The 24,110-nt window shown below is 37.6% G+C and overlaps 1 protein-coding gene across 1 annotated transcript in view; it reads right to left on the reverse strand.

The window, feature by feature from the left end:
* LOC126160490 (inter-alpha-trypsin inhibitor heavy chain H4-like) overlaps positions 1 to 24,110 on the reverse strand; it is a 216,823-nt gene that overhangs the window by 2,906 nt on the left and 189,807 nt on the right. The window contains exons 13-16 of the mRNA XM_049916911.1: positions 22,388 to 22,447; positions 8,741 to 8,950; positions 5,722 to 5,846; positions 5,459 to 5,601 (exon numbers count right to left, since the gene is read on the reverse strand). Coding sequence (XP_049772868.1) covers positions 5,459 to 5,601; positions 5,722 to 5,846; positions 8,741 to 8,950; positions 22,388 to 22,447 — 538 coding nt within the window. The remainder of the gene's footprint in view (positions 1 to 5,458; positions 5,602 to 5,721; positions 5,847 to 8,740; positions 8,951 to 22,387; positions 22,448 to 24,110) is intronic.

Below are 24,110 nucleotides of genomic sequence, written 5' to 3' on the forward strand. Positions count from 1 at the left end.
CAGGAGAAACAAAACTGGCATTCTAAGGATCGGAGCATGGAATGTCCGATCCTTTAATTGGGTATAATAATAAATAAAAAAGAAAAACAGAAGCACAGATAAGCTACTATGAACACCATAGTGAATGCATTATTGTAGACAAAATAGACAAAAAGTCAACACCTAACACAGTAGTACAAGTTTATATGCCAACTAGCTCCACAGATAACAAAGAGATTGAAGAAATGTATGATGTGATAAAAGAAATTATTCAGATAGTTAAGGGAGATGAAAATTTAATAGCCATGGGCAACTGGAATTCGATAGTAGGAGAAGGAAGAGAGGGAGAAGTAGTAGGTGAATAGGGACTGGAAGTAAGGAATGAAGGAGGAAGCTGTCTGGTAGAATTTTGCACAGAGCATAACTTAATCATAGCTAACACTTGGTTCAAGAATCATGAAAGGAGGTTGTATACATTGAAGAGGGTTGGAGACACTGGAAGGATTCAGATAGATAATATAGTGATAATATAGAGATTTAGGAACCAGGTTTTAAATTGTAAGACATTTTCAGGAGCAGGTGCGGACTCTGACCACAATTTATTGGTTATGAACTGTAGATTAAAACTGAAGAAATTGCAAAAAGGTAGGAATTTAAGGAGAAGGGACCTGGATAAACTGAATGAACCAGAGGTTGTAGAGAGTTTCAGAGAGAGCATTAGGGAATGGTTGACAAGAACACAGGAAAGAAATACAGTAGAAGAAGAATGGATAGCTTTGGGAGACGAAACAGCGAAGGCAGCAGAGGATGAAGTAGATAAAAAGACGAGGGTTAGTTGAAATCCTTGGGTAACAGAAGAGATATTTAATTTAATTGACAAAAGGAGAAAATATAAAAACATAGTAAATGAAGCAGGGGAAAAGGAACACAAATGCCTCAAAAATGCGATCAACAGGAAGTGCAAAATGGCTAAACAGAGATGGCTAGAGAACAGATGTAAGGACGTAGAAGCATATATCACTAGGGGGTAAGATAGATACTGCCCACAGGAAAATTACAGAGACCTTTGGAGAAAATAGAACCACCTGTATGAATATCAAGAGCTCAGATGGAAAACCAGTCTTAAGCAAAGAAGAGGAAGTGAAAGGTGGAAGGAGTATATAGAGGGTCCATACAAGGGCCATGTACTTGAGGACAGTAGTATGGAAATGGAAGAGGACGTAGATGAAGATGAAATGGGAGATATGATACTGCGTGAAGAATTTGACAGAGCACTGAAAGACTTAAGTCAAAACAAGGTCCCGGGAGTAGATAACAATCCATTAGATCTACTGATAGCCTTGAGAGAGCCAGCCATAACAAAACTCTTCCATCTGGTGAGCAAGATGTATGAGACAGGTGAAATACCTTCAGACTTCCAGAAGAATATAGTAATTTGGTTCCCAAAGAAAGCAGGTGTTGATGGGTGTGAAAATTACTAATCAGTTTAATAAGTCACTGCTGTAAAATACTAAGATGAGTTCTTCACACGCAAACGGAAAAACTGATAGAAGCTAACCTTGGGGAAGATCAGTTTGGATTCTGTAGAGATGATGGAATACACAAGGCAATACTAAGTCTATGACTTACCTTAGAGGGTGGGTTAAGGAAAGGCCAACCTATGTTTCTGTCATTTGTAGACTTAGAGAAAGGTTTTGACAATGTTGACTGGAATACTCTCTTTCAAATTCTGAAGGTGGCAGGTGTAAAATACAGGGAGCAAAATGCTATTTACAATTTGTACAGAAACCAGATGGCAGTTATAAGAGTCGAGGGGCATGAAAGGGAAGTAGGGTTGTAGCTTATCCCCGATGTTATTCAATCTATATATTGAGCAAGCAGTAAAGGAAACAAAAGAAAATATTGGAATAGGAATTAAAATCCATGGAGAAGAAATAAAAACTCTGATATTTGCCAATTACATTGTAATTCTGTCAGAGACAGCAAAGGATTTGGAAGGGCAACTGAACGGAATGAACAGTGTCTTGAAAGGAGGATATAAGATGAATATCGAAAAAAGCAAAATGAGGATAATGGACTGCTGTCGAATTAAATCATGTGATGCTGAGGGAATTAGACTATAAAATGAGACACTTAAAGTAGTAAATGAGTTTTTCTATTTGGAGAGCAAAATAACTGATGATGGTCAAAGTAGAGGGGACATAAAATGTAGACTGGCTATGACAATGGAAGTGTTTCTGAAGAAGAGAAACTTGTTAACATCATATACAGATTTAAATGTTATGAAGTCTTTACTGGAAGCGTTTGTATGGGATGTGGCCATGTATGGAAGTGAAACATGGATGATAAACAGTGAGGGCAGGAAGAGAATAGAAGTTTTCAAAATGCGGTGCTATAGAAGAATGCTGAAGATTAGATGGGTAGATCACATAACTAGTGAGGAGGTACTGAATAGAATTGGGGAGAAGAGGAATTTGTGGCACAACTTGACTAGAAGAAGGGACCAGTTGGTAGGACACATTCTGAGGCATTAAGGGATCACCAATTTAGTATTGGAGGGATGCAAGGAGGATAAAAATAATACAGGTAGACCAAGAGATGGATACACTAAGCACATTCAGAAGGATGTAGGTTGTAGTAGTTATTCAGTGATGAAGAGGCTTGCACCACAACAACAACATGGAAAACACAGTATGGGCCATAAGAAAGTAAGTTAGATGGTTATATTAACATCCATTAACATATGTGAAGACTAGTTCAGAAAGTTAATGTATAAATTAAAAATAAAGTTTTGCAATTTGATGCTAATTAAGGAGTCTTCAAATTTCAAGAATGATTATTTATGAAACTGTTACAGAATGCGTAAACTATTTTGAGCTCTGCTCACATTGTGTGCTGAAAATGATCACTGGCATCAAGAAAAAAAAAGCATCCTTGAATGATGAAGTTTCATGCTAAATTATCACTGGAGACAAAGCTCAGTTAAGGCATGGTACTTCAGAAAAGGTTTTTTTTTTTTTGGGGGGGGGGGGGGGGGGGGCTTTCTAATAATGCCCATTCACACATGGCTCAAAGACAGATGTCTTATATGGCTGGGAACAACTTCATGACCATCCATATAGCCCCAATCTAGCACCCAGTGATTGTCAACTGTTCTTGCATTTTAACAGAAGAAAAACCATTTAGGTAGTCAGCATCATGTCAATGATGTTAAAATGGCCATGCAGCCATGGGTGAAACATCAAACAGCACATTTTTTTGTGAACAGAGTTCAGAAGTTGGTTGAGTTGGTTGATTGTTATGTTAAGTGCCTCCACATTGCTGGAATCTTTAATGTAGATTAAGGCGTAGTAATATTATTGTTTTGATATGACATTTTGTTTAATGTGAAACTGGTCACACTTAACAAAAACATTCCTCTTATGAACCATTCTACATTGAAATAAAATATTTACACTGGTGATTTTTACTATGCATATTATATCCAAGGGTATCTTAGCAGCTCATTTACATTTTACAGAGTAAAAGCAACTACTTTAATCTATTTTATTTGGCATTTTCATGTTACTTTTCTAGATGATATACTGTATTCTATTATACTTATGTAAATCTGTGGGAGTTAATGCTTTTGAAAACGAAAAGAGGTAGAAAATGAGTGGAAAGGAAATGGTTGCATCAGCTCTGACCCAGCCCAGTCAGAAAGAGTCATGTTTCAGACATATTAATGTCGAAAGAAAAAAAAATAAATGAAGATAAATGTGTAGAAAACAAGAGAACTATAAAGCGAACATACACTGAGGTAGCAGAAGTCATGGGAACCTCCTAATACTGTATCAGACCTTCTTTTTGCCCAGTGTAGTGCAGTGTCAACGACTCAACAAGTTGTTGGAAGTCCCCTGCAGAAATACTGAGCCATGCTGCCTCTATAGCCATCCATAATCCAGTTTGTGCACAAACTGACCTCTCAATTATGTCCCATAAATGTATGATGAGATTCATGCCAGGCAGTCTGGGTGGCCAAATCATTTTCTTGAATTGTCCAGAATGTTCTTCAAATCAGTCACGAAAAATTTTGGACCAGTGACATGGTGCACTGTCATATCTAAAAGTTCCATCATTGTTTGGGAATATGAAGTCCGTGAATGGCTGCAAATGGTCTCCAAGTAACTGAACATCCATTTCCAGTCAATCTTTGGTTCAGCTTGACCAGAGGACCCAGTCCATTCCATGTAACACTCCACACCATTATGAAGCCACCACCAGCTTGCACACTGCCTTCTTGTTGATGACTTGGGTTCATGGTTTCGTGGAGTCCGTGCCACACTTGAACCCTACCACCAGCTCTTACTAACTGAACTGGTGTTCCAGTAATCTAGGGCCCAACTGATATGGTCACAAGCCAAGGAGAGGTGCTGCAGGTGATATTGTGCTGTTGACAAAGGCATTATCTGTGGCTTTACCCTATTAACACCAAATTTTGCCACACTGTCCTAATGGATGTGTTTGTCGTACATCCCACATTGATTTCTGTAGCTATTTCATGCAGTGTTGCTTGTCCATTAGCACTGTGAAAATGCTGCTACTCTCCGTTGTCCATGGTGAGAGGTAACGCCTGAAATTTGGTATTCTTGGCACACTCCTGAGACTGCGGATCTCAGAGTACTGAATTCTCTAGTGGTTTCCAAAATGATCTGTCTGATACATCTAACTCCTACAATTATTCCATGTTCCAAGTCTGTTGATTCCCATTGTGTGGCCATAATCATGTAAGCAGATTTTTCATATGAATCACAGTTAATATGAATGACAGTTCCACCAATGCACTGCTCTTATATACCTTGTGCATATGTACTACCACATCTGTAGATGTGCATATCATTACAATGTAGGAAATTTATAAAAACAGCTGTCATGTTCCCTAGCCAAAAAGGATAAAATTATGTACATATCACTATACCATGACTTGTCACCCCAGTGCATACTAAGAGAAAACTGACATTTCCACTTAAACAGGAACAGGAATAAAAAGAGCAACAGAGACATCTTCCAGTTATTTAGGATTGAAATGAAGCAGTGTAACTTCTGCAGAAGATGTGCAAATGAAAGAAATAGCAAAATTATAACAAGCAGATGATGGGAGAAAGAATGAGCACAGGGGTATATCGGAGAAAGTGAGTGGACTTGGACTTTAAGTAACCCGCAGAAATGGGAAGAAGAACACATATGTAAGTAGGTGAGATTTGAGGAATGGATTACAATGAGAGAAAAAAGAAATTGACATATGAAAAAGCGAAGTCACCACATATTAAGATTATTTAGTAGTGAAACAGTTACAAAAGTAAGTAAATTACTGTTTCAATGTTGCACATCATATACTTGTGCTTCCCCCAGTTGCTCCAGATAAGCTTATTCCATCACACTTTTGAATTAGTAAAGATGTTTTCAATAATGCAATAATGATGTTTTTACTAATACTTACCCATTAATAGAGCAGAAGTATGGAGTGTTATAATATAATGTCAAATTGGATGCAAATACATCAAGTGCACAGTATTTCAAATAACGGCAGTGGCTAGATATCTCAGGATCATGTCCAACACATACTTCATGTTCCAAGTTTGCCTGTAAAAAAGTTGATAGAAACTTGATATAGATGTTTAACAAGATAGCTTTTAAAGAATGTATAATTACGTTTAGAAATTGCAATAATGACACATTGTTTCTGAGGTTATTTATGCTCACCTCTGTGGCTGCAAGCTTGTATGTCTCCATGCTGCCTGAAATGTTTGGTAGATTGATAGTGTCATTGCCAACTTTGACACTTTTGAGCCACATCAAGTCTTCCTGTGGGATGATGTGTGGTGCAACTGCAACATTTGTGGAATTCAGAAATGAACCAAACTAAACTTTTGGAAGAGAGATTTAAATTTAGATATTAAATGATGTTAGCCCTCAGCAAAGCATTTCAAGGAGTATTTCATAATGGTACCACAAATGATCTCTAACAAAGGCTTAAATGCTGCTTTCATCTTCATTTTCACAACATATTTTATTTACTGGATTTTATATAAACCCCATGTTGCTTCCAGTTTTCTTAGCAGTAGTTTCAGTGATTTGGTTGCCACTACCACTACTACCACAACCACCATCACCGCTCTTTTGAGTGTGTTCATGACAAACTTCCTCATCTTTGATTTGCTCACTGTCTGCAAATTCTAAGTGATCATGTTTTCAAATATTGTCCAGTTCTAACAGTCCATTTCCCCCCTTAGCATCGTGCGTGACTTTTCCTATATCCTTAGGTACTTGTATTCTTTTTCCAATCCTTTCTGTTCTTTTGCTAGAAGAATCTCCTGACATGGAAGTTAACAAATTTACTACTTTCTGGATATCATTTATTCCTACTTGGCATAAACATTTTCAGTATCACTCAATATTGTCTGTCAATCCAGCAGCCATGGTCAAAACTTCATAGATAAACATCCAACATACTGGCAAGTAATTAATTTATTTTTAAGAGCTGTCCAGTAATTCAGTAATGCACATTTTCACTGCAAAAAAGATATTTCAGTAAATACATCTACAACTACATAAATACTCCACAAGCCACCACACACTGCATGACAGAAGGTACACTGTACTTCTGCTATTCGTTTTCTTTCCCATTCCACGAGCAAATATAGTGAGGGAAAACTGACTGTCTATATGCCTCATACAAGCCCTAATTTTTCTTATCTTATGTTCATGGTGCACTAAACATATGTTGGCAGTAGTCAGCCTCAAATCTGGTCCCGTAAATTTTCTCAATAGTGTTCCCTGAAAAGAACGCAACCTTTTCTTTCCACATTACTCTATCCTATGAAAACCTCTTCACCTATATATAATTGTAGAAGCTTACACCCATTTGAATCTGTTTCCTGTATTCGAGCCTTGGTCTCCCTCTACAATTTTCAACCCCTTCCTCCTCCTTGCTGTTAGCAAACTGATGATCCTCAAATGCATCAGGATGTATCCTGTCAACTGATTCCATCAAGTTATATCTCTTTCCTTTTCTTTTTAATTCAGTTAAGTAGCTCCTTACCAGTTATTTGATCTAACCATTTAATTTTCAAGATTCTTCTGTAGCACAACATTTCAAAATCTTCTATTCTCTTCCTGCCTGAACTGTTTATCATCCATGTTTCACTCTGTACAAGGCTACACTCTAAACACCTTCAGAAAAAGCTTCCTAACATGTAGATTTACTTAAGTATTAAAAACTTTCTCTTTTCCAAAAAATGCTTTTCTTGCTAATGCTGGTCTGCATTTTACATCCTTTCTACTTAAACTGTCAGTTGTTTTAATACTCAAATAGCAAACTTATCAAGTAGGTTTAGTGTGCCTTTTTCTAACCTACACTACTATACAAACACAAGATATTCTGTGTTACCAAAAATCTAGGAAAGTTCTTGACCTATTTACTTTAGATTTTAACATGTTACTCTAGTAAACATAAGCTACATTTTTTGTGCAGCAGTGTACAAGTTTTCTGTTAAATATGACTGAGAAAGAAAATGCTGTGCAGTGAAAATGTACAGTTTTCTTTTCTTTCTCACAGTCAGTTTTAACTTCAATAGCAGGGCATTTAAACCATTAGAGAAGTTTTATATTTCATATATATTCTTTTTCCATATATAAAATTTAAACAAAAATTGTATACACAGCAATATGCTGTTTTGTTATGTTCTTAGCAGTCTGTTCTAACAGACTACAGGAATTTGTGTTCACAGATTAAACTTTTGTAAATACTGTCACTGAAGTTACTACTCACACAGATCCAGCAGCTGGAGGTGTCTCTCTTGCACTCCACATACCCATGATCCCAACGGATTTACCCACTCATTTTAAGTGAACTCAATTCTCAATCAAGGTTTTGTTTGGAATAACAATAAACAAGACTGATGGTCAGGGGGGGGGGGGGGTGGAAGGGGAGGAGAGGAAGATTGACAGAGAGTGGATTGGGGGGGGGGGGGAAGGAGATGGACAGAGAAGGGGGAGGAGGAGGAGGAGGAGGAGGAGGAGGAGGAGGAGGAGGAGGAGGTGATGTACAGAAAGAGTGGACAGGAGGAGGTGATGTACAAAGAGAAGAGAGGGAGCACAAAGATATGGGCTGGGAGAAGGAGGGGGGGGGGGGGGGAAGGAGATTAGGACATATATCCAATTCCCATACACATTTAGCATACATATTAAGCAATGGTGAAGCATTGTTGGGTTAATCAACCTAATTATATCAACATCACCCGATTTAATTAAGTTATAGTCTATTACGCTCATTTTACTTTCGTTGAAGTTCATCTTATAACCTCTTTTCATAACATCAACCAATGCATTCAACTGTTCTTCCAAGCCCTTTGCAATCTCTGCAAATTACATGTCATTGGCAAACAGCATAGTTTTTATTACTTCTCTCAGAGTTTTAATTTTTTTCCATGTTTTGCCTAGCTTTCCTTTATTGCTTGCTCAATACATTCTTGTAGCTATAAATTGAATATAATAAATTAAACTACATGGAAAATCAGAAAGCAGCAACATAAGTAAAGGTAATGCATTATTTTTCTGTTCTTAGTTTAGAAAAGGTAACAATTAATTTCATTCATGGTGTGCTTGCAACCAGTGGTTTTTGAATGAGCTGTTACACAAAAAGTGTGAAGATAATCAATAATAACATGAACACAAAATTGAATGCCTATATATTGCACAGATTAGTAGGAAAATCTGTTACCTGTACTTTTATGAGTAGTAGTCGACATTGCTGCCTTTGTTGTTGATGGTTGTGGTGGAGGTGGGGGTCCATAAACTGCTGTAGAATAGTGTGGTCTGTAAACTTGCGTTGGCCGGATACCTAATGTGGGAGCCCCAGCAAATGCATATGATGGAGGCCCTGCAAGTCCTGCACCACCAGGAGCCCCTGCTTGACCAAAACGATCGGGTGCTGTTGGAAAATTAAGACAGAACCTTACAGTTCTTAGAATCATCTACATGCTTCTTCCTAAGTAAGGAACTTGCTATTATACAATTATATTTGAGCTTTAGTAATATGCATCACCTCTTTAAGTGTACAAGCTTCCATAATAAGTATTAATCTACAAAATTTATTTATATATCTGTCTCAAAGAAGATCTCCATTTTATAGAGAAAACTAGTGTGTGTCTGTTGCTGATTAAAAACACTGCTGAAACCATATTTCAGCACAACTGGTAATAAATAAGTGTTATTCATAAGAAACATTGATCAACACTTTTTTTGTAAGGATCGAATTTTCTGTAATGCAGCTGACTGTTACTGAAGCTTTGCTGTATAGTAGTTCAGTTTCAAGATGAAGACTCTAAACACAAGACAACAATCTTACTAATTAATAGACATTTTTTGAAGAACATAAAAACTACTGCTCATTGCAAGGTAGCTTACTAGAAAAGTTGAAATATGCATTACAGTAAGCATTTATTTCTTTCTTTTACTGCCCCAGTTCATCTTCCAAAGTTTTTAGCAAATTTCCTGTGCAACAGTTTTAATGGCCTCATTTTCTCAAACAATTTCTCCTCTTTCGCTGAATGACTATTCTGAAAGCTAATAGCATAGTAATCTTTCATTTGTGCTTTATTCTATGTTTCATCAATTAAAATTCATATTGCTTGCAACAGAAGTTTGTTTATAATTGCTTCAATCATCATCATCCCATTTACATGGGCAATCAAAGAAATTTATCCCAGAGGGTGCAACATTCTAAAATTGCCATTTTTTATATAAGTGAACTGGTGAGTTTGAAAATGTGTCCCTCACCAAGAAATAATACCGATGGCATGTATACAAAATTTATGTTATCTCTAACAATTTACAGTTGTTTCCCTGGAACTTTTAAGGTAGATTACTTTGATAATGCAAGTGGCAAGAATATTTCAGTAGCATATGGAAATTCCATTTTAAAAACCAACAAGTTAAGAAATATAGCTAGAAAATATTGCACAAAAATTAATTCACAATCCAATAATGTTTGGCTGGCAATGAAATTTAAAAATCTGAAATTTAAAAAAGAATGACTGAGAAAATTCTCTTGAATGCCAACAAAAATAAAGAACAAATAATCTCTCTTTAATGTTCCTCAAAGTGGAGGAACAGGGATAAACTTTTAAAAAACACTCATCTGACTCTGATGACATTGTTTGCACACAGAATTTCACAGCTGATCATGTTCATGGATTTACTGCATTACTTTCATATTTACATACTTTAATTTATACTAGAATAACTATGAATGGAAAAAACATGCTTTTCTTAGCTAAATTTTTTGAGCTGATTGGGTAAAGTGTAACTCAGGGCCATTATACTAGATGAATCTTTTCAACCTCGAAATTTCTCATTTCTTCTTTTACCCTAGCCCATGAAATGTTTTTTTTGACTGATGTATTTGGCTCCATAGATTACAGCATGACTGTGTTCTACAGTAATTTTATTGCCTAATACCAAATGTATAATCAGAAAGCTGATGTAGATCTATGTCCACAGACAAAGGGTAAACTACTACTGTGTATCCACTGCACTTGATGGGGAGGTAGCATCCATATGGAAGTTGGGGATGAATGATAAATATCTACTGCAACCATGTTTATGTTACACTAGGAACTGAAATCTGAATACACATGCCAATGCAGGTTGTAGGGGCTGGTCCCTTTCTGCACTTCAATAGTTTTTTTTGACACTATTACAACACAGTTCTGTAATGGTTTCCACCCATCTTGACCACAGAACAGTACCAAAACTGTCGCTGCAATAAGCAATGGACATAATTTCTGATCAACAGAGTGAAAAAATGTTATAGTCCTTAAAGTCACAATATTTCACTTCACATTCAGGAATGTTAGATACACAGTTGACTCGAGTCACACACAATCATTGCTGAAATTTGACAGAACACTATTATGAGTAAAAAAACTTTGCTCCAGATTCTGGGGTGGGATTTGGGAGGGGGAGGGGGAGGGGGAGGGGGGCAGCAACCCTTGCAGATGCCTATATCTCACTCACTACATATTGTATGTACTACTTATGTGGAGCATATGCATGGCAGTTTTTTCACACTGTGTTAGGTGTCACATCTCCCCACATACAATATGGGATCAAAAAGTAACGGGAATTTTTGTTTTTCTTCTGATTTATTCAACAACATCAACTTCGTCCCTTTCACAGTAATCCCCCTTCGATATAACACACTTGTGCCAGGCCTTTTTCCAGCCTTGGAAGCACTTCTGGAACTCATTTTTGTTATGGCGTTCAGCTCCTCCAGCGAATCTGTTTTTATCTCATCAATGCTGGCAAAATTATATCACGGGGGTGTGGTGCATGTTCAGCAAATACAGTGGGCTGACGCAACATAATGGTTTTGTTTTTTGCCAAAAAATCATGAACAAGCATTGAGGTGTGAGCAGGAGCATCATTGTGACGCAATTTCCATGAGTGCCTTGCCACAATTCTGGTTGGTTTCTTTGGATTACTTCACGCAAATGGTGCACAACTTCCATGTCATATTCCTTATTGACCATATGACTAACAAACTCCTGATGCACAACCCAATTGTAATCTAGGAGAACAGTGAGAAGAACCTTCACATGTGATTGAACTTGTCCAATTTGTGTTGGCCTTGGCTCTTCAGGAAATCCCCACCCATGTTTTGTCACCTTCTTTAGGACATATGGATTGTTGTTGACTTCATTCAGCAATTCCTGAGTGATATCTGTATGACATTGTATTTGGTCAAAATTCAACAATTTTGGAAAGAACATTGCTGCTACACATTTCATGCCCAAAACATCCAAAGTAGCAGCTTGACATGAGCCAAAAGACATCATCTGCAACCCCTCTGAAGGTGATTCGATGATTTTTCAGAACCCCTTTCTTTACTTCTTCCACACTGTCATCAGTGAAAATAGTCAGTTTTTGAAAATATATCCAATTACATTACACTGTCATCAGTAATTGATATGTTATCCAGAATGGTCATTGCCTTAAGCATCATCTCAATCCTCTTTGACTCAAACAAAAAGCCTCAATCAACATTTAAAATTTTGTGCTTCACTTTATTCCATTTTTCCACGAGAAATTTAACCAAATTCTTTGATCCAGCTTTTCCACAGTTAAAAATTCACTGAACACATGAAAACAGATATAACCTGTCAACAATAAATTAAATATTAAAAACAGATGAAAATGCAAACATACATCAGGAACATGTGTACCGGTACCAACATGATTAAAAAAACTGTAGAAATCAGATTAATAAAGGCCACAAAATTTAAAAAATTCCCATTACCTTTTGATCACACCTCATACATCATAGTACAATACGGTCACGGACTGCAATATGCAGCAGTGATTAACAAAAATACATGGTGGAATAGATTGCTATAGCTACACTCAATATGTTTTGCTAGACACGGTTAAACATAATACTCTCGGTGCTAATTTTTTGTAGAATACTTTTATTATTACCAAATGCTGCAACATCCCTGAAGCTTATTTGATATGATAAGTGGCACCTTGTCTTAAATATGGATTAAATGTAAAAGGGTGTACTCAAAATGAAGGAAAAATACCATAGGTCCCAATTCTAGCCATTAGTGACAATGCTCTGGACTGCAACATATCTATTGAACACCTAGAAGTATCATATTAACAGAATCTTCCATCGGTTCTTGGTAGAACAACATTATAATAATAAATGAAAAGCACAAGTTTGCTTTTGTTCTACAATATTGTTTTTATTGCTAACCAGTTTTCGGCTTACAAGGCCATCTTCAGACATTTACTGAGTATTATCACCAAAGAAGTTAAATGTTAGCAGACAACATTGGAAGAGAAGTAACACATCTAGAGTGAAGTAGAAAAATACAGTGAGTAACATCTTTGCAATGAAATAGTAAAAATTGAACAGTACATAAATAACAATGGAGTTGACAGGAAAACCTTCAGCACAAAATAGGAATAGCATGCCTACATAACAGTTTCTATTAATAAACAAAACTAATGAAATAAGATAAAATTAGTACTATACAAGGCTGCATCAAGAGGTATGAAACATGGAGAGTGATACACAACCAATTAAAAAAGAACAGACAGTTGTCAATGTAAATACAGAATACACGAGTAACTTAAGTAATATCAAAGAGATAAACAGAAATTAGTAAATGCAGGAAAATTGAGGTGTTTGAGGGAACCTACAGTTTGAGAGTGTGGTGGTACTGCATTTTAACATTAACATTATAATCAAAGCAGTGGCTGTATACCAGTTTACATTAAATAAATGAGCAAAGTAAAATATGAACAGTATTTGATTAGACAACTACAAGGGGAGTTACACATGGACAGTAATACAAGTACAAGTTAAAAGCAAACCCTTAACTATTGAAACTACAGCATATGTGGAATACAAAGACAACTGCAACAAATAAAACAACTTAATGACTACAGGAAAATGGGAATATGTAGGAAGAGAGAGTGTGGGAAGTAATGAACAACAAAGATGATTATATGAAGTTTAGGAGAGGGGAAGTGTTGAGTTGTGTCTGGTCATTTAGGATGAGATCTGGACTGTGAGCAAGATGTTTGTTAATTTCCAGGGCTTCCAGCAGGTTGAGTTTATGGCCTTTGTTTGCTAAGTGAAGTACAGGGGACACCGGCTGGTAGTTGTGACCCTCACTCAGTACATGCTCAGCAAATGCAGAGTCTGAATTCTGCAACCTCCAGCTGCGTTCATGTTCAGCCAGCCTAGTTGATATGTTTCTGCCTGACTGACCAATGTAAAATTTGTCACAATCAGAACAGGTGATTTTGTATACCCCACTGTTGGCTAATAACTGGATCTTATCTTTGCTATTAAAAACACACTGGGCTGTAGTGTTCCTGGCATAGTAGGAAACCCTATACTTGCAGGATTTTAGTGCTTTGGCTACAGTCTGTGATACCTGACCTAGAAATGGTAGAGTACACCATTTCTTGCAGACAGTGGATGGGGAAGCAGGTGGGGCAGAGAGGAGGGGTATAATTTTCCATTTTTGATTCCTGTGCAAGATGTGGTCAATAAGAACTGGATTGTAGCCATTGGCTGAGGCAATAAATTTTATTGTATCTAACTCTGCTTTAATATCATCTCTGAACATGCAGATAGATATGAGACGGTGTACCATTGAGTGGAAAGCTGCATGTTTGTGAGCTATGGGGTGTTGTGAGCAAGAAAGTATTACTGTGTCTGTAGTTGTTGTTTTTCTGTAAATTTTGAAACAATGTCTGTGTGTGTGTACTGATGTCAATGGTGAGATCTAAGAAGTTTATGGATTTGTTGCCAATTTCCATAGCGAACTGGATATTTTTATGTTGACTGTTTAGGTTTTTTAAGAATGTGTTGAGTTGTCTTGTAGTACCAGTCCACATACAAAGGACATCATCTACATATCTAAACCAGTATTTGATGTTTGCACTCAAAGGTTCTGTTTTTAGAAAATTTTGTTCAAAATGGTCCATAAATATTTCAGCCAACAGTGGACTAAGAGGGGAACCCATAGCTAAGCCATCTAATTGTTTATAAAGAGTGCCTTGGAACTGGAAATAGTTCTGTGCAAGACAGGTCTGTGTGGCCAGTCTCAGTTCATTCAATTCCACAGGATTGACATTAGACTTGTGCATCAGCTCTGTCAGAATGTCAATACATTCTACTACTGGTATGTTAGAAAACAAACTGCTGACATCAAAGGATACTAATTTATCACTGTGTGAGACAGATATACCTTTTAACTTGTTTACTAGGTCCACAGAGTTTGAAATACCATGCTTTGGTTTGAATTTAGTCTTGCTCTTAATTAGGACATCAAGTTTACTGGCTAGTTTGTAAGACGGAGCAGTGAATGATGATACAACTGGATGAATAGGAACATCTTGTTTATGCAGTTTAGGAAGCCCGTACATTCTAGGAGGCACTGGTTTCATATTAGTTAACAGTTTTACTTCCACATAATCACATTTGTTCAAAAGCACAATACTGTTGCCTTTATCAGATTTTGTGGCAATGATACCTTGGTGTTGTAATTTCTGTTTTAAGGACTTGAGGGTGTGAAAGTCAATAGACCGTGGGATGTTACACATGAATTTGGTTTCGTTCTTTAGTGCATTGGCAACTATATATTTTGCAGTGGTGTCTTTCGTTAAGGCATATTCAATATCAACTTTCATAACATCCAGTTGTTTTTCTGATGGAGGGTGGGGAGGAGCATATTTAAAACCTTTTTCAAGCACTTTTTGTTCCTTTGGGGACAGAACCAAGTTCGATAAGTTAATTACACGTTGCGAAAAATTTTGTTTACAGTTTGAGGTTAGAGGTTCACTCACCTTCCTAATCATAGATAATTTCTTGTTCTGACGCAAAAATACGTTGTGAATAAGATCACTTACACTTTGACGAACTTCTCGATCGAAAACATTGAACTCACATGGGTGTAACTTAGATGTAATTGCCATATGTACCACTTTTAGATGTGTACACACGTTGTCATGAACGCGATACCATTTCTTCATTTCTTCCTTTATCCACGTGTATCTTGCAATGTCAACGGCTTTGTTTGCTGCGGCGGATGTGGCTCTTGACTTTATGGAGACGTATTTTCGCGTAATTTTGCGTTGCAAACACTGTTTGTTAAACCAAATGTGTTGTGTTGATTTAGCTTTTTGTCTCAGTAATCTACTATATAAAGGGATTAGGGATAAGATCCATGTACCACTGCAAAAAATATGATAAATATTCTTGTTAAATACTGTCAGGATATTCTAGGGAATAAGTCCACAAGAATTAAGGGCCACTGCCAAACTGTGGACAAGAGCAGAGATGACCATCCAGTGATGGAATGCACAGCTGGGCACAATGTGCTCAAGTCAACAGCTGCTTTACAGCCCACACCCTCTGGATCCTTACAACAACCAGCACCAGTTTTTGTGAACTATGGAGGTGGGAGTTTCCCTTACAACACATCTTTTGCTCCTGTAATCCTCTTGGCCTCAGTTTCCACCAACTCACTGCACCCAGACCCTCTACCTAACAGTCTTCCCTTCCTTTGTCCTGTCACCCCCTCACAATCCATGCCTCCATGTCACCACCTTGCACTGTCCGAAATTACCGGCTCCAGATCTTTTATGTTTCATTCCTATCCCACATATCTGCTGCCTCCCTCCCCAGTACTAAGTACCGCCTTTCCAACCCTTCCTCCCACTTCCCACCCTTTTCTCTCTCTACCAATCCTCAGTGATTCTATTGTTAATCAGTAAGTGATCTGCTTTGCTCAAACTATTTACATCCTGCTGCAATTTTCCTTACCACCAAATAAGTATATTTAGGAATGGAAAACTGAGGATGTGTTAGATGGTGATAAGTTTGGCTTTAGGAAAGATACAGGAACCAGAGACAAATTTCTGACATTGCAGCTGATAACAGAAGCAAGACTAGAGAAGAATAAAGACACATTTGTGGTGTCTGTTGACCTGAAAAAAAGCATTTGAAAATGTGCAAGATATTCAAAATTCTGAGAAAAATACTGATCTGCTATAGGGAAAGATGGGAAATATACAAGAGCCAAGATGGTACAATAAGAGTGGAAAACCAAGAATGAAGTGCTTGGATTAAAAGGGGTGTAAAACAGGGATGTAGTCTTTCACCACTATTGCTAACTATATACATCAAAGAGGCAATGACAGAAATAAAAGAAAGGTTTAAGAGTGAATTAAAATTCAAGGTAAGAGGATATCAATGATGAGATTTGCTGATGACTTTGCTACCCTCAGTGAAAGTAAAGAAGAATTACAAAATTTGTTGAAGAGAAAGAACAGTCTAATGAGTACAGAATATGGATTGATAGTAAATCAATGAAAGACAAAAGTGATGAGAAGTAGCAGAAATGAGAACAGTGGGAAACTTAACATCAGGATTGCTGAGCACAATGTAGATGTTGTTGTTGTTGTTGTGGTCTTCAGTCCTGAGACTGGTTTGATGCAGCTCTCTATGCTACTCTATCCTGTGCAAGCTTCTTCATCTCCCAGTACCTACTGAAACCTACATCCTTCTGAATCTGCTTAGTGTATTCATCTCTTGGTCTCCTCCTACGATTTTTACCCTCCACGCTGCCCTCCAATACTAAATTGGTGATCCCTTGATGCCTCAGAACATGTCCTACCAACCGATCCCTTCTTCTGGTCAAGTTGTGCCACAAACTTCTCTTCTCCCCAATCCTATTCAATACTTCCTCATTAGTTATGTGATCTACCCATCTAATCTTCAGCATTCTTCTGTAGCACCATATTTCAAAAGCTTCTATTCTCTTCTTGTCCAAACTATTTACCGTCCATGTTTCACTTCCATTCATGGCTACACTCCATACAAGTACTATCAGAAATGACTTCCTGACACTTAAATCTATACTCGATGTTAACAAATTTCTCTTCTTCAGAAACGCTTTCCTTGCCATTGCCAGTCTCGGCGAACCTCAAAGTTTTTATTTCTTCTCCATGGATTTTAATACCTACTCCGAATTTTTCTTTTGTTTCCTTTACTGCTTGCTCAATATACAGATTGAATAACATCGGGGAGAGGCTACAACCCTGTCTTACTCCCTTCGCAACCACTGCTTCCCTTTCATGTCCCTCGACTCTTATAACTGCCATCTGGTTTCTGTACAAATTGTAAATAGCCTTTCGCTCCCTGTATTTTACCCCTGCCACCTTTAGAATTTGAAAGAGAGTATTCCAATCAACATTGTCATTAAGTCTACAAATGCTAGAAACGTAGGTTTGCCTTTCCTTAATTTTTCTTCTAAGATAAGTCGTAAGGTCAGTATTGCCTCACGTGTTCCAGTATTTCTATGGAAACCAAACTGATCTTCCCCGAGGTCGGCTTCTACTAGTTTTTCCATTCGTCTGTAAAGAATTCGTGTTAGTATTTTGCAGCTGTGGCTTATTAAACTGATTGCTCGGTAATTTTCGCATCTGTCAACACCTGCTTTCTTTGGGATTGGAATTATTATATTCTTCTTGAAGTCTGAGGGTATTTCGCCTGTTTCATACATCTTGCTCACCAGATGGTAGAGTTTTGTCAGGACTGGCTCTCCCAAGGCCGTCAGTAGTTCCAATGGAATGTTGTCTACTCCGGGGGCCTTGTTTCGACTCGGGACTTTCAGTGGTCTGTCAAACTCTTCACGCAGTATCGTATCTCCCATTTCATCTTCATCTACATCCTCTTCCATTTCCATAATATTGTCCTCGAGTACATCGCCCTTGTATAGACCCTCTATATACTCCTTCCACCTTCCTGCTTTCCCTTCTTTGCTTAGAACTGGGTTTCCATCTGAACTCTTGATGTTCTCTTATCTCCAAAGGTCTCTTTAATTTTCCTGTAGGCAGTATCTATCTTTACCCCTAGTGAGATAAGCCTCTACATCCTTACATTTGTCCTCTAGCCATCCCTGCTTAGCCATTTTACACTTCCTGTCGATCTCATTTTTGAGACGTTTGTATTCCTTTTTGCCTGCTTCATTTACTGCATTTTTATATTTTCTCCTTTCATCAATTAAATTCAATATTTTTTCTGTTACCCAAGGATTTCTACTAGCCCTCGTCTTTTTACCTACTTGATCCTCTGCTGCCTTCACTACTTCATCCCTCAAAGCTACCCATTCTTCTTCTACTGTATTTCTTTCCCCCGTTCCTGTCAATTATTCACTTATGCTCTCCCTGAAACTCTGTACAACCTCTGGTTCTTTCAGTTTATCCTTGAATTCCCAACTTTTTGCAGTTTCTTCAGTTTTAATCTACAGTCCATAACCAATAGATTGTGGTCAGAGTCCACATCTGCCCCTGGAAATGTCTTACAATTTAAAACCTGGTTCCTAAATCTCTGTCTTACCATTATATCATCTATCTGATACCTTTTAGTATCTCCAGGGTTCTTCCATGTATACAACCTTCTATCATGATTCTTAAACCAAGTGTTAGCTATAATTAAGTTGTGCTCTGTGCAAAATTCTACCAGGCGGCTTCCTCTTTCATTTCTTAGCCCCAATCCATATTCACCTACTATGTTTCCTTCGCTCCCTTTTCCTACACTCGAATTCCAGTCACCCATGACTATTAAATTTTCATCTCCCTCCACTATCTGAATAATTTCTTTTATTTCATCATACATTTCTTCAATTTCGTCATCTGCAGAGCCAGTTGGCATATAAACTTGTACTACTGTAGTAGGTGTGGGCTTCGTATCTACCTTGGCCACAATAATGCGTTCACTATGCTGTTTGTAGTAGCTTACCCGCATTCCTATTTTCCTATTCATTATTAAACCTACTCCTGCATTACCACTATTTGACTTTGTGTTTATAACCCTGTAGTCACCTGACCAGAAGTCTTGTTCCTCCTGCCACCGAACTTCACTAATTCCCACTATATCTAACTTTAACCTATCCATTTCCCTTTTTAAATTTTCTAACCTACCTGCCTGATTAAGGGATCTGACATTCCACGCTCCGATCCGTAGAACGCCAGTTTTATTTCTCCTGATAACGACATCCTCTTGAGTAGTCCCCGCCCGGAGATCCAAATGGGGGACTATTTTACCTCCGGAATATTTTACCCAAGAGGACGCCATCATCATTTAATCATACAGTAAAGCTGCATGCCCTCAGGAAAAATTACGGCCATAGTTTCCCCTTGGTTTCAGCCGTTCGCAGTACCAGCACAGCAAGGCCGTTTTGGTTATTGTTACAAGGCCAGATCAGCCAATCATCCAGACTGTTGCCCTTGCAACTACTGAAAAGGCTGCTGCCCCTCTTCAGGAACCACATGTTTGTCTGGCCTCTCAATAGATACCCCTCCGTTGTGATTGTACCTATGGTACGGCTATCTGTATCGCTGAGGCATGCAAGCCTCCCCACCAACGGCAAGGTCCATGGTTCATGGGGGGAGGGGGGGAGGGGGTAGATGAAGATAAGGAATTCTGCTACCTAGGCAGAAAAATAACAAATGATGTATGAAGCAAAGACGACGTAAAATGCAGACTAGCACTGGCAAAAACAGAATTCCTAACCAAGAGAAGTCTACTAGTATCAATTATAGGCCTTAATTTGAGGAAGAAAATTCTGAGACCTTAGGTTTGGAGCACAACATTACATAGAGTGAAACATGGACTGTGAGAAAACTGGAACAGGAGAGAATCAAAGGAATTGAGATGTGGTGCTAAAGAAGAACGTTGAAAATTAGGTTGACTGATACGGTAAGGAATGAGAAAGTTCTCTGAAGTATCAGTGAGGAAAGGAAAACATTGACAAGAAGAAGAGACAGGATAGTAGGACATCTGTTAAGACATCATGGAAGAGGGATGGAAGAATAATAGACCATAGCACATTAAGAACCATATTGTATACTGACTTCCTTCCCTTGACCAAGTCCCTCCAAATTAAATATGTGGATGTAATAAAAAATCACTCTGTCTTCAGGCCACGAGTGGCCTACCGGGACCATCCAACCGCCGTGTCATCCTCCATGGAGGATGTGGATAGGAGGGAATAGCAATACTATTATTAATAATTGTATAACATACCTTCTGATGTGCACTATGAAGTATAGTGGGATCTAATTAGTACATTTTTGAATGGATAAGTGGGAAAACATACCCCAGAAAAATACTGAATTTGTTAATGTCACACACACACACACACACACACACACACACACACACACACACACCTATTTATGACGAAGGCCTTGGTGGCCAAAAGCTCACTTTCTGACAGTGTTTTTGTTGCGCCTACCTGTAACTCAGCATCTTCACCATACAGTGAGTAGCAATATCATTGTCATAATATTGCTACATTCCATACTGGATTTTCCATTGTTTGAATCTGGTAATGATTTTTTTTTTTGTGAAAATGCAGAATTAAGGGTACCAAATTTAAGGATTTGGGGTAATAAGTGATCACACTTCCTGACATGCTATCACAATAAATTATAATTCAAAATGTGCCTTTTCAGGAACGTATTTGGAATATCACACCCAGAAGTTCTAAAAATTATGCTTCAGTATATAAGAAGCAAAAATGTGTCAAAATTGGCTAAATCCAATACGAAATCTGTGAATCCAACTTTCTGTGCCAAATATTTTGCTTTATCAAGAATAATAAAACCATCAATCAAAATATTCAAAGCTTGAGCGTCTTTGATCCACTTTAGTGCCACGTTTTCCAGTTCTGGAAACTGACTGTCATACACTTGTGTTCATTTGCTGTGTCCTCCTTCCAAACATGCCACTTCAGTTGTTTTTATTTGATAACTATTGCATTCAACATTGATGGAGGAATGTTCAGTTTTTGTGCAATATCCACATGCCTCATCGGTGAATTTTTGCCCACCATTCAACCAAAAACGATCACAGACAGAGTCAATCAATTTCTAAACATGGACTAAGAATGCCATCAACTGAGTTACATGCTAATAAATGTTTAGTTTATTGTTTATCCACAACTTCACACCTGCCTTTCCTTAGTACTCGCCTTCAGAATTCTGAAGTTTTGACAGCTACTGCCAACCTATATAAACTATTCCCATGCATCATTTCTACAACAGAAAATGATCTGTTTGATGCACAAAGCTGCCAGCCCTAAACAGAACTGCCTCCCCACATGTTCCCTCACCCCATGGCTGCAAACGTCCTACTCCCACCTTTCCCAGAACTCTCGGTGGCAAAGTTGCAGCAACCAACTGCCAAATTCGAAATGGTAAGCTGGGAGGGAGAATATATAAGCAAGTCATTTTAAACAAGTAATTAATGCAATTGGGACTGGGACTTCCATAATGGATGTACTACAAGTGAAAATGTTGCAATAATGGACATACTAATGAGATGCCACTATATACAAATACGTAACTGTAGGTAAGTAATCCAAATATGAAAAAAAAAAAAAATCACAGAAATAAAATGTCTTTATATTTCTATAGATGTATTTTTTGTTCTAAGAATGGCTAAGTGTCATTGTTGAAATGGGCCATTTGGTTGATGCCACCTGGCTGAATATCCAACAACTTTTCAGACTAATCATATACTTAAAATCACATTCCCCAGATATACTTTCTGTGTAAAACAGGGTGAATGTAGCTACAATGATCAATAATACCACACAAAGCTATGACAAAAGGTGTGAAAGATCATTCATGTCAAATACCTACTTCTTAATCTAACAAAAAGTGAGGTTTGTAGTTTCCAAGAACTACCAATAACATGCAAGTATCAGAAACAGATGTCATACTCACACATTAAATGAAACCAATGGTTTTTGTAAATCAGTTCTTTCATACTCACCAAAAGCACTTAACATAAGAGCTGGGGTAGCAAAGTTTGAGCTTCCACTGGATGATGAAACTGGAAACAAAATGAGACATTGATGACATAACAGACAAGAAAGAAAATGCTTTTTTTCCCCCTAACCGAGCACAAAATGATTCCCTTATATCTTATGATTCACAGTTTTATTTTAATATAATTTAATGTAAAATTAATAGGAGGCAGAATGAATGGCCAATGCTTAGTGTCAGGGAAGAAAGTGTGGTAGGTTGGGGAAGGTAGGAAAGGAGCAGCCAGTTACTCAAGACGAGTTCCCACCTGTTGGGAGGGTGAGGATAAGAGTGAGGGGAGGCAAAAGATGTGAATGCATGAAAACCTTGGGTCTGAATGACCTCCCCATGCTCTCCAGCCCTCCCCAGTCTATCCTCCTTTTGTCACCAAGGAAAGAACATAACTATTTTTCATACTGAAGGTGAGCAATGGTTTGGCCTCATTGTAATTTTACATTTTTTGGAAATGAATGTCCCTAATCTACAGTTGATGAGAACAGAGTTATCACATGCAACAGGGTAAGAGATATTCATTATTCACATTTACTGATAGTTTCATGATAAAGTGAGAAATGAAAGCTTCAGCTCTAACTTTAGATTCTCACTAATGGGCACTGCCAGGATGTGTGCATATAAATACTGGAAACACAGCTGTCAATAGTAGTAACTAGTAGTAACGTGTGGAATCTTCGTGCAGGAAATGCATTTCAGGGATGATTTTTTATGACTATGGGGATGGTATGGATGAATAATAAAGAACCTGAATATGTTCCTGAATACAATGCACTTGAAAAGTTGTTTCTAATCAGGTAAATGTGAATATATATTTAGTTGAGTAAGTGAACAAATTTATTGTGTGTTCCTTACCATAGTTTGCGTGAATTTACATAACAGGGTGATGGCAGAAATGTTAAGGGCCATCCTTAATATTGTTTACATGCTTTAGTAAGGTGCTTGTTAAAATTATTTTTATGCTGTGCTGAATCACAGATTAATTAATCACTGAGGTTGTTATACTTTATTATTGCAAATATTGATAACACAAGGCTTAATATCAAAAAGTAAAACAAGTCAGAACTTTTAAATTTTTATCTGTGAGAGGTTTCACAGAAATGATTCATTCATTTGCCCAGCAAGTAAATAGTAAATAATAAATGCTAAAACCCATGTTCAGTGCACTCAATTTGCAAACATACATCTTGACAGGTCAGGTAACACAGGGAAAACCTATTTTAAAGGATTTGTTTTACGAGTGTAGCAGATTTTAAACATTAGAGGGCAATACCATCCCTTTTGAATAATTGCTGCCTGAATGGAAGAATGGCTACAAAACTTGACACTTATGTTAGGGGATTAGTGTTTAAATGCTTGACTGTGAACTCATTTTAGATCTTCGAAAAATCCCTAAATTACTTAAGGCAAATGGTACAATAGTTCCTCTGAAACAGCCATGGCCAATTTCTTATCCCAACCATTCTTGCATTTGTGCTCTGTCTTTAATGTCTTTGTTGTCAATGGGATGATGATGATCTCAGTTTTAAAAATTTAAGAAAATTCCTGGATGCTGCACACTTACATTGATGTTTAGCATTCTATTTGGGAGCTAAAATGACTAAAGTAAATTATGTTCAGTTAAACAATATGTAACATATTTTATTGGAAGGTAGAGCTAGATTTCCATGTACGAGAAA

This window comes from Schistocerca cancellata, chromosome 2 (assembly GCF_023864275.1).
Source record: "Schistocerca cancellata isolate TAMUIC-IGC-003103 chromosome 2, iqSchCanc2.1, whole genome shotgun sequence".
Lineage (NCBI taxonomy): Eukaryota > Metazoa > Arthropoda > Insecta > Orthoptera > Acrididae > Schistocerca > Schistocerca cancellata.